This window comes from Setaria viridis, chromosome 5 (assembly GCF_005286985.2).
Source record: "Setaria viridis chromosome 5, Setaria_viridis_v4.0, whole genome shotgun sequence".
Classification (NCBI taxonomy): Eukaryota; Viridiplantae; Streptophyta; class Magnoliopsida; order Poales; family Poaceae; genus Setaria; species Setaria viridis.
This window is the reverse complement of record NC_048267.2, coordinates 9,145,993-9,158,165: the sequence shown is the minus strand read 5'-3', so window position 1 is coordinate 9,158,165 and position 12,173 is coordinate 9,145,993. Positions and strand designations below refer to the sequence as shown.

The following is a 12,173-nucleotide window of genomic DNA, read 5'->3' as shown; positions in this document are numbered from 1 at the left end:
TACTAAGATTTTCTACTCTGCACTTCAACTCTCACACTGACCTGACGCCGTGTGGAAAGCATTGGATTGGTATTGGAAAAGATACAAAATCAGATCAAACTGAAGTAGCTACAACAAACTTGTTGAATGTTTGCCATGCTCGTCAGAAAGACATGCAGGCCCCAATCATCATCTATAACACAAACACTAAATTAACCTAGGCTGTGCGAGTCAGAAACCTTTCCTACCTACCTACAAACCCAGCCGCCTTCCATCTAAATCTGACCTGGGTGAATCAAATCTCTACTTGCTGAAGATCCATTCCAATCCTCGCTTGGGCACGCCAAGCAACCACTTGTACTTGTGGTAGGGAGGACGATGCTCCATCAACTCCAAGAACTTCGCCCAACGGGCAATCCGTTCGCCGTCGCGTCCTCCCCTCCAGTTCCAGCTGCCGATGCACATCTGGATTCAGAGAATCAGAGTTCAGCCATGCTCAATTCGTGAAACCGTTTGCAGATAGCGATCATAAGCAGCAAGGAAAACTTGTGCACAATGGCATACCGTGATGCGGAAGACCACGATGGAAGCCACGACCACGGCGGCGACGGCGAACCACCGCAGCGTCGCCGCCGAGGTCGGTGTCCCTGCCATTGCCAAGAAGCCGGGCTGCGTCGGCGTTCGGCTCTCCTGCAGCCGCACAAGAAGCCAAGAAGTCTCAGAACAAGCATGAATCCGATGGGACGGGAGATTAACCTACCAAGAAAGAATACGGGGGATGGGATCACCTGAGCCCGGCGGCCCCGCGGCGCCGCGGCGGCGGCGGCGGCGGCGGCGCGTGTCGGGGTATGCTTCTTGCGCCGCCAGATGGAGGTGATCCGCGGCAGCCGCGCCCACCTGCTCCGCAGGAAGCGGAGGATCTTGCCGCCGCGCGGCGGCGTCCCGGGCTGCGTGGGCGCCGCGGCAGGGCGCGCCCCGCATTGGGAGGTGACGGTGAGGATGAGGCGGCGGCGGAAGCGGAGCAGCAGGGACAGGCGCTCCCCGCCGCGGCCCCATCCGGGGAGCACGTTCTCCGCCGCGGCGCGGATGTCCAGCCCCCAGCGGTGCCTCAGGCGCACGGCCACCGACCACGACGGAGGCCCCGGCGGCGGCGACGCCATGAGGACGAGGGAGGGGGAGGGCCGTTCGGCCGCGCGGCGGCTCTGCTTCCTGGTGGCAACGGTCGAGAGGGGAAGACGACAGGGACGTGTCTGGGGATCTGGAGATATGGACCGTCCGATGAAAAGCGATACGGAGGAAGGAGCGCATGCTCATGTAATTTGGATTTTTTTTTGCGAAAAGTAATTTTTTATCAAATTGCAGAAGATGGCGGTCTACTTTTCAATCATGTTATATGCCGACTGGTAATTATTGCTTAGCACCAGGTGCACTAAGGTCCCGTTTGGATCCCTTCATTTGAAGGAATTGGAATCTACTTAATGGAGTAGGCTAATTTATCTTGGAACGTGGCATTCCACAACTTTCCAAAGTTTAGATATAAGCCTATCTTAAATTCATGGGGTGGGAGATGGAAATTGATTCTATAGATTATGATTATTAGAATGGAATTCAATTCTTATAGCACGCTCTTGAACTCGCTTCCCTATATAGAAGTGCAGCACATAAGTATCTCTCCCATATCGCCAACAATAATATACAAATATATTCCACATACAATTATATTAGCTTAATTAATTTGGGTCTAAATTATGATTATTAGAATGGAATTCAATTCCAATGATCCAAACGGGACCTAAGAGAAATCTTTAGAAGTTTTGACTTGCAAAAGTGACGAAGCGTGTCATGGAAGGTTGATATATGGGAACAAATCTCGAAATTATAAGGGAAACCTAAATTAGAATAGTTTCCATAGTATTAAATATGCTAGAAATTTTAAAAAGTAGGTATTTCCAAGTTGTTTGGCTTCGGCCGCACCAAAAGCCCCGCGAGCAAAATGTCCGCCGCACTTGTGGCGAGCTTAGACAGCAAAAATGAACTAGCGAGCGTAGCTGTTTTCGCGGCACGCCTGAACTGCGTCTCCAACAAACACCAAGCCAATTTGCTGAAGTTGCAGCACGGCAAACTCGGCGCGCTTAGGCGGCAACCAAGCGCGCCCTTACTCTCCACGGTTAGGTAATGTAAGAAATGTCTTTTGAGGATTTTTTTGATACCTAGATTTTTGACCTTAAACTCTATAATCAATAATAGGATCATCCCTATAGATATTGGACCTGTAGTCCCGTACCAAACATGTCACAATTTTTTTTATTTATTCAAGGGCAATGTAAATAAAGTCCACTGTAGAGATAGCCAGTGGGGACACTATTAGTATTAAATACAAATTTTCTTGGAATTAAGGATCAACACGCATTATTTAAAAAATGAGCGGAGCATGTGGCGGGGTGGAGCAGGGGCGGCGGCGGCCGTGGCCGTGGCCCATGGGTGGCGCGGCCGGAAGAAGGATAAGGCTAAGGAAAAAAGAAAAATATAAGAAAAATATTGAACAGACAATGACAAATGGGGTCCTCCATTTAGATGACAGGTATGGTCTATTTACTATGGCTAACGGTATTAAAATCGTCATCCATCCCATTCCCTCGATCCCCCGTACCAAACAAAGAATTGGGACAGACTCGTCTCTCTCAACCAAACATAAAATAGGATCGTCCCATTTAAAAAACAGGGACGGAATGATCCCGTCCCTCCTTATCTCCGAGCCAAACGCACCCTAAGTCTGCCAATTCAATGGAGTATTGTTGTTGGCATCGTAGTATGGACCATATAATTAGATCCACAGATGAAACTTAAGTGAGCATTACTACTTTGGAGAATCTTACAACCTCGTTATGAAAAACGGGAAAAGTGAGCCTGTTCGCCATTCGGTTGATTGAGATTGTTGCCGCAGCTGCAGCAGCCAAATGAGCAGCCTGAGACTGGATTGTGGGCCTGTTGCCTTTGTGCAGCTGCAGCTGCTTGTGCAACCAGCACAAACGAACACGCTAAGTACAAATAGGCTATCTTGAACGTCGAGCATTAGTACTTTGGAGGATCTTGCAACCTCACGGTGGAAGAGCAGAGATAGGCTATCTCGTGCCTGAAGTCGGTGTTCATTTGAAGGACCGGTGGAATTCCTCGGTCATCAATTTGCCAAAAAAACAACAACGAAGACTAAAAGCCTCTCTACTTATATATGTAGCTTGGAACATATGGAAGGAAGGAAATCGTCGAGTATCTGAGAGCCGGAGTATGCAACCATCACAAGTGCTGCATGAAATCAAGGAGGAAATGCTCGTTCGGAAAATGGCGTGCGGGAGCCCGGAGTTTCCTGTTATCATGTTAATTGTTTCCTATCTAGCTGTGCTTGAGAGCTCTATGTGCATATATCCTTTATGTAATATATCATTGTAAAGACTTGCTTGCTATTCTCCTTAAATGACAGTGCAGTGCTCCTGCAAAATCTTTCAAAAAAAAAAGATAGGCTATCTCGAACGCATGTCCACTCAGCAAGGCGGGGGCTAAAATGATTACAAAACCATGAGGGATTTTTTTTTTTTGAGGGGTAGTGCTTGTCTGGAGGTCCAGACTGTCTGATTTAAATGTGGTTAGGGACTACCATGCATGAGCGGTCGCGTAGCTTTGATCAATTAACTCCAAGCCCTACAAATACTCTGTGTATATACAGAAGAAGAGCCACAAAGTTCAACGAATGATCAAATGCGGATTTTTGCAAATGAAAGAGAGAAGGACAAAGGATACGAGGAAACAAAAAATGGAAGACTTTTTTTAGAGTAAAAATTAAAAAGGAAAAAGGAAAACTTTGGTGTTCGGAAAGGACGGTGTTTGTGGCGCATAACGTACATACATAAAGCTCACCAAACGAGCGGGCCTCCATTTCTATCCTAGTAAGCCCTAGCTAGCGGCCGCCGGCTTAGTAGGGCTGCTGAAGGATCATCATTGAAGGTCTGAAGGAGGATGGACGGGACGGAAGAGTGGGGACTACTCCTCGCTGCATTGCCGATCAACATTTTTACGCTAGCTCCTAGTACGAGCTAGCATATAGACCCAATTAAGTACCCAACCTGCCTAGTCTCCGATCAGTCACCAGCACTGCCTGTGTAGTAGTCTGTGTACTCCTGCAGTCACCGGATCGATCCACGGGAGACGACGACGGGACAGAGGCCGGAGAGAATAATTAAGTGAACTGCTGGTCCAATCGACGGGCGTACGTACGCATGACCTGCCCATGAACATTCTCACTCGCACGTCGCATATCAGCAGCTGAGCTGAGCATCGATCCGTAACGATCGACTAGCTCGGTCGTGCTGCCAAAAAATTAAACTAACTCAAGTAAAGTTCTCGGAGCTACTCCCTCCGTTCCAAATTATAAGTCATTTTAACTTTTTTGGAGAGTTAAAACATCTCAAATTTGACCAAATTTATACAATGAAGTAATAACATTCATGATACCAAATAAATATTATTAGTTTCTTCATTAAATATATTTTCATAGTATATATCTATTCGGTGCCATAGACCTTTGTAATCCTCTCTATAATTTTAGTGAAACATAAAATGATTTGACTCTCCAAGAAAGTTGGAATGACTTGTAATTTGGAATGGAGGGAGTAGCTAGCAGGAAGCTTAATTTGCGTGTTTAATTTAAGACCGTATGTCCCAGCCGCACAGGATCATCGGACACTCAGAATTCCATACCCTATCAGCTGCCCAACCACCGCTGTCAAGTACTGCAATTTCTTTTCCTCGATCTCAAGATGGTGTATTAGCTAGGTCAGCAGGGATCGAGCGTATGTGGTTGTAGAGACCGTACAATATGCTCGGCGTATCCCTCAGATAGCTTGGATTGGCTATTTGGCTCGGATCGGGTGGTGTCAGCGTCAGCCCCCCACAGGCCACACTCTGGACAGTGAATGGGCTTTTCGATAGGGAGTGAGACGTTGAGAGGCCGGGGGAGTGTCGGTGGGTTCGGCGCCCCCGAAAGCGACTCCGAGATCGTGCATGGGAGGATCGGAGGCAAGGGAAGAATGGGAAGGTGGAGGCCATCCCAACCCAACCCAACACCACCGACTCGTTGCCTCCATCCCCATGCCGGCCGCGCGCTTTAATTAGTTGGCTACTAATCCCAAAGTAATCCGATGCGACAGTGCCGTGCCACCTAACCCACCTCCCTTTCTCCTTATCCACACGCCCATCCAAACTAACGGCCGGAACCACGCAGAGAGAGACCGAGGGAAAAGAAAAACGCCAGCTTTGTTTCTTCAAAGCAACGCGAGGGGGGGGGGGGGGACGATCAGCGTGTTCGCTTGCTATGTTTTTTCCATCGTGTTTGCCCACTGTGCTGCCTCCTTTTCTGACATAGGAAAATGCAGCTAGCGTGACGTGACGTGTATATATGCATTTTTTTTTGGGGGGGGGGAATTGTTATGGGGGCCGGGCAGGGAGGAGGAAGACGATCAGCGTGTTCGCTTGCTATGTTTTTTCTGTCGTGTTTGCCCACTGTGCTGCCTCCTTTTCTGACATGGGAAAATGCAGCTAGCGTGACGTGACGTGTATATATGCGTTTTTTTTGGGGGGGGAGGAATTGTTATTGCTTGTGAAATAAGGTGGGAATATAGCGGGATTTTGAGAGGGAAATAGGGTGCCACGGCATTAATGGATGGGATGATAAATGATAATACTCCTAGTATACTCTGAACTCTGAAACTTTAAGATGAGCCGTTTGAGAGTATACAAGCCAGAACATTTAATAGGGATTTCTACATGCTATGCTATGATATGGTATCGTATCCAAAAATAGAAAAAAAAATATTATGCCATGAATTAATGATACAATGCTAATCTGTTTTGGTAGAAAATTTTGACTGCTGGTAATTCTTTAAACAACTTAAATTTACAGGAAATCATTGTCAGGAGGTAGACCTTGTAGGCTGTAGTTCAAGAACTCATTGCGGTACAAGCGTCCCATTCATAGCTAGCCCAGTGCGGTACTCTCGTACGGAACACTGCTTCCAGATTCCCGCAAGCGCGCAAGATTCCTGTGCGATCAGCTGTCAGAAGCCTTGACCACTGAATTTCACGAATACTATTCTCGACGCTGCTGCATGCCATGGCGGAAAGAGAGGAGCAGCAAAGGACGCACTCTTGTCTGTGCTTCATAAATCCATGCACCAAAAATTTGTACGGAGTACTACCCGAAAAAAACATTTGCAAGCTTTTCGCAAAAGCGACAAGAGGTTCTTGACAAGATGCTGACAGCCCGTGTCTTGAGATCGATGACCTGGTAAATTCAGCAGCAGTGGTCAGTGGAAGTCACTGTGTTAGAGAAAGGAGACCAGGACTGTAATTTTGTTTCTTTACACCCTCCCTGTTGTCTCAAACTGATCTGTGTCATTTTCAAGTTTCTGACAGTTCAGTAACTTCCTGTAAATTAGTGGATTAAGGAGGGTTCGTTTCATCATTTATGCAAGGGGAGAAAAAAGATTCAACCCTATCATTTTCTAGATCGCCATTTATGGCGTGGGCTCTTGTAACTGTTTGCACTTATATCCTCAAAGTGATGGGCTGCGATTTCGTGGGGCTGGTTGCTATTTATTTAATATACAGGGACTAGATTGATATATCGACCAGGATGGCCACTAGTGCTCACCACTACGACATCTTGCAAATAGCGTCGATAAATTACTCACCAAATAGGAGATCATGACCTCCGTTTACATTAAAAAAATTCACCAGAATTCTCCTACAACAAATGATTAGTTTTATTTTTAAGGGGAAAAATAAGGGATCATCAATCAAATTGTACGAGGCAAACAACTATAACTATTAAGTATTGACGGATATTTGGCTCACCTCCATACATCTCGGGCGCACCCTGCCGACGACCATCCCGGCCCCAGCGTCCACCAACTAAACCGCCAGCGACCACCCCGATACCGGCATCCACCTTCGCCTAGCGCGCCTTCTCAGGCTCATATAGGTAGCTCCGGATCTGACGAAGGACGGGGGGACGAAGAAGATCTGGATCCGCCCCTTCCTCCCCCAACGGCTACCACCTCCACAGCGGACACTGCGGACCCATCGGCAGCAATATCTCTAGCACCGTGGTCGCCATCCCTGAATCCCTTGGCCCCTCCCTATGAGCGGCGACCCAAGGGGCTATCAGGGGGGACCCCAAACTGGCTGAGGTACAGTGCCTCTTCCTCGTCTTCTTCGGATGGGTTGCAGTCGAGGTCGTCATCCACCACCCATCGGAAAGGTAAAGGGAGGGTGGTGGCGATGGACATATCGCCGGTCGCCCCTCACCCTGCCCCTTCTTCTGGTGGTTTCATGGCAGATGCTTGGAGGAGAGGGCCCACATCCGGCACCCCGGCTGGCCGTCCTAGGCCGTGGATGCTGCTGGAGCGCGAGGCCCCGGACATCGCATGTGCTTCAGGTCGCGAGTTGCAAATCCCCAACATCAGTAACGAGGGGCCTTCAGGTGAGGACTGGGTGGAGGTTCATCGCTGTCGAGGACAGCGTAGAGACCACCCCGGCCCGCGTCCCGCCCCTCGCCTAGTCCCGGCGGACCTGGTGGGATGCTGCTTCAATTGCTTCGCCACGGACCATGTCGTTGCTACCTGCAGAAACCCATCCCGTTGCCTCCGCTGCAGATGGGAGGGTCACTGGTCGCGCCATTGCAAGCGGGGTCGCTCTCCGCTGCAACCTCGCCGTCGTTCCCCGCCTCCACCCCCACATCGAGCCTCGGCTCCGGCACGGGTTCAAGCTTGGACTGGGTGCGGCCGTTCTTCTTCCTCCGATGTGACAAGGTCAGCACATTCTCAATCTACTCGACATATTGGCTCTCCTCCAGCGATTTGCGCACCGTCGTCGTCAAGTCCGGAGGACATGTCTATTCTATCATCGCCGGCATCACCTAGGCCCTATGGGGATTCTTCTCGCCGTCCGGCAACTGAAATGTGTGTGGTACCAAGGTCGCAGGAGATTGAAACTTGTGAATCGCGTCTCTCGTCCTATGCTCTGGTCGTGATGATTGGAGTGCGCGCCCGTTGGTCTCTACCATGCAGGTGGGACGAATTCTCGAGGAATTCCTCAATGTCATTCCTGAGGAGTACTCTGTGCAGAGAGATTGGACCCTAATGACTTCCTGGTTCAGTTCAGTATGCCGGCGATAGCTGAACGGATTCTACACTCTCATTTGCCGCCAGAAGCGCCGTTCCAGCTGATCTGGAGAAGATGGCGCCGCCAGTCCACGGCAAGCCTGGCCTCAATGCGGTTCAGAGTGTTGGTTGAGCTACGAGGGATTCCTGCACACGCACGCAATTTGGATACTACATAGATTGTTCTTGCTTCTGCCTGTTCCGAGCTGGTGGAGGCCCCAGCACACCTTGCTGGGAATAATAATGCAGTTTTGTATCTTGCCTACTGGTGCATTCATCCGGACCTTGTCCCCAATGAGAAGTTGATCTTTATCCCTGAGCCACCGACGCTGTATGTTGAGTGCGGCCTCTTCTTGAAGCCTCATGAGCTGATTCACTCCAAGCATGATGGGTTGTGGTACATGGTGCACATCAGGATTGTGAATGTACAAGTTTGGAACATCTTCAGTAATTCGTCTGATGATGGCACTTCGACAGACAACTACGATAGTTCGGAAGATGAAGACTATCCGGGATTCTCACAACGCAGCAGGAAAAATCCATGGCCAAAGAAGACTCGATTCACAGATGAAGCAGCGGGCTCTGGTGGTGGACCTTCCCTTGGTCCTGGCTAGGGGCCGCCATTCTCCATGGCGGCGACGACGATAGGGTACACGACGACAGCAACGACGGTGATGGTAGGCTCTCTTGAACTGGCACGGTCGCTGCCCACGCCACTGCGGTTTGGTCACTAGGAGCGTGCCATTTCTCAGGGGAGCCCACCGAGCGGTACAGTTACACCAACGGCAGCAGCTGTGCGTCTGGTCGCCTCACCTCCGAGCAGCGGCAAGGCGGAAAGTGCTCAGGACGTCATCATCGCTGCTTCTGCTCCAGGAGATAGTAGCAACATGCGGGCTTTTGACCCGATGGTGATGGATGTGGCCCTGGATTCCCGGAGGAGTGCAAGACACCCGCATGTGGACAACGTCCTTGTGCATTATCCGGGGGACACGGTCCCACCTAGATCCTGCGAGGGGGCCCACTATCTGCACATGACCCGATGAGGTTGGAAGCGAAGTTGTCTCCTGTTTCAAAGTCGCTACCAATCCTACCCAACACATCTTCGTCTGATGGGCTGGGCTAGGAAAAGGCAGCAAGTGGGTCGGGAGGACATCCGTTGGTAAGTGCGGCTGGGCCGGCCACACTTGATGCCATCTAGGAGGATGAACCAGACTTGCAGGTTCCAGCAATGGACGCCGAGTTGAACATCCCCGCGCCGGTCGAACACGCTCACACGCAAGCATCTCTGAACCTCCACTCTGATTCAGATCATGAGGCAATCAATTTCGAAGTGGTACGCTTCGATGATGCTCCGGCTCCTGGATTACATCCTACAGCACATAGCAATTTCGTGACCCTTACCAAGGGCTCCACACATACACTACCGTTTCATTTCCCCCTGGAGACCTCTACGCCTGTTAAGAATGCTGCGACTAACTTCACACATTCCATTTGCAGGGTGAGATTGCCGGTCGCTTTGCAGCGAACACCGTCTAGGCGCAAGGCCCGCACTCCCCTGAATATAACACCGGCGATTAGGAGAACTAAGAGACTTGCCAAGAAGTCTCACCATCGAGTGACAAAACTGGCACTTCAAGCACACAACGTGCTTATGAAAAATCTAGGCATCTCATCATCTGCCGGGCCACTAGATGTTGCGGCCTTCCAGTGCTTCCTGGAGGTCTTCACCGTGACATTATCCATCTCCCAATGCGAAGCCCTTGATAAGCTGATTCCTGATGGTCGACCGTTGTTCAGTGCCGTAGTAGCGGAGATTGAGCCTTGAGCTACTCCCTACCTGGCTTAGCATCTTTGGTCGCTAATATGTATAACTATGATTGCTGAAAACATGCTGGTATGGAACGTTCTAGGGCTCGCTAGACCTAAGAGAAATGTTGTGCGTGACCTGGTCGCCTAGGAGCGTGTGTCGCTCATTACGTTACAAGAAACAAAACTTGATGCTTGTAACGATGTGTTAATTATGGAGTTGCAAGAAAATGACTTTGACTACTATGTGTTGCCTGCGTCGCACACTTGTGGTGGCATAATTTTGGCATGGCGATGAGAGGTCGGGTAGCGTCTAACCCAATGCTTTGCGAGCACTCCCTGACCGCTAAGGTAAAGCTTCTGGCAAATGATGAGGAATGGTGGTTGACATGTGTATACGGAATTCCCTCAAGGATCGGGACCTCTTCATCCTCGATGGCCACCATCCTCCTTCTGGCTCGAATGGTGAGGTGAGCGTCCTTCAGTTCCTTGGAGTGCCGATCCTCGACCTCCCTGAGGGCCTCGACGGCAACAGCCTCATTGCTTTGGACGGCTGCAGCTCGAGCTTCAGCGGCGGCTAGCTTCACCTGAAGCCTCCTCACCATAACCTCTGCGTCCTCGGCTCTACGAGTCTGCTGCTTCAGCTTAGCAGCCTGCTCGTCGTAGAGCTCATCCAAGGTGAGAAGGTAGGCAGCCATGTGGAGTACGGTGGGGTCATCCTCGTGCTGTCCACGTCCTTCCAAAGTCCTCACCCGGGCCAGCCAAACCAGGCGGTTTTTCTTAACAGGCGGGTAGAACCTCATCGGAGTGCGGCCGATGTGCCTCTCATAAATCTAGCATAGGAAACGTAGAGCCTTCCGGGCTGCCACTTGATAAGTGTCCTTGTGCCGGAAGCCAGTGGCGGTCACATTCCATGGCAAGATGTTGGGGTAGCGGCTACTCCGCCTGATGTAGATAATCATCTCATATCGAGGGGTCCCGCGGTCCTCGTACTCCCTGCTGGTGTACTCCGGACGCTCATACATTCCAAGGCGGTCCATGCAGGCGAACAACAACTTGGGAAAACCGGGCTCCTCCAGGCAGTGGCTGTTGACCCATCCGTCTTCAGCCATCTGGAAAAGAACCGGAGCGCAAATTAGTTTTGCAATAGAGCAGTGGTAGGAAGAAATTTTGTAAGTCATTTATTTTGGTCAAAAGGGCTATTCCGGTCCTAAGGTCACATCCTACAGCCAACGACGGCTTTGATACCACCTGAAGCGTCCCCACATAAGTAGAGACTAAATGTGTTGCAAATATCAGTCCTAGGAGGCTGATAGCACATTTATTTAACAGATAATTCAGTTACCGTACAACTCCCGAGGTAGTGGGCGTGAAAGCCACGCAGCGATAAGAAGCAAATAAATAACGGTGGCTAACCAAGCGACTGCCAAAAGACAGCACTCGGGACTACACGACAGCAGAAGCATTTTGTGAAGGCCAACACCACAGGTAGCGTTGGGTGCGGACACAACCTCCTACTCAAAGTCCTCGGCGACGAAGTCCGGGTCTTCCTCTGTAGCAACGAAGCAAGGGTGAGTACTAAAGTACTCAACAAGTCCAACCCTATCCACGAAGGGGGATACAAACAAGTATATGCACAGGATATAACAAGGATAGGCTAAGGTTCATTTTCAATAAAGCTAGATTTTCAACACATGCACGGGCTTGTTTTCAAAAGAGTTTTTGTAAAGCTTTTCTTTAGTAATCTAAACATTGAGTGGGGTCGATCCTACACAAAGGATCCAAATTTTATTGCTATCAGACTCCCTGTCCGACATAGCTCACGACACAACTGCCGGACACTTCCAAAATCCAACACACACACCATGAAACCATCCATCCCCAAGTGCTAGTTATGTGACCAAGCTGTAACTCGTCCAATGACGTGGACATGGCTACTCGGATAGGTTTTAACTCTGCAGAGGTTCTACACTTTTTCCACAAGTAGGGTACCGCAGCACGATCACCTTAGTGCCGGTGCGGATCCTAACAAAGCCATTACCCACCTTAACTAAGACTGCCTAGTCCATACGGAAGCACCCAAGGGGTTAACGGCTCATCCACGAGACCGTAACCGGGACCTAAGTCACCAAGATCTTACTCCTTTTCATGGGCTCTCGTTGCTCACCAGCACAC

The 12,173-nt window shown here is 50.0% G+C and overlaps 1 protein-coding gene across 1 annotated transcript; it reads right to left on the bottom strand.

Annotated features, from left to right (window-relative positions):
* Window positions 1–18: 18 nt before the first annotated feature.
* Window positions 19–1,306, bottom strand: LOC117855342 (uncharacterized). Its single transcript, XM_034737671.2, has 3 exons — window positions 768–1,306; window positions 544–669; window positions 19–444 (listed from the first exon to the last, which is right to left on the bottom strand). The coding sequence occupies exons 1-3, from the start codon at window positions 1,137–1,139 to the stop codon at window positions 283–285; spliced, it is 660 nt and encodes a 219-aa protein (XP_034593562.1). The 5' UTR covers window positions 1,140–1,306; the 3' UTR covers window positions 19–282.
* Between the last annotated feature and the right edge of the window lie 10,867 nt (window positions 1,307–12,173).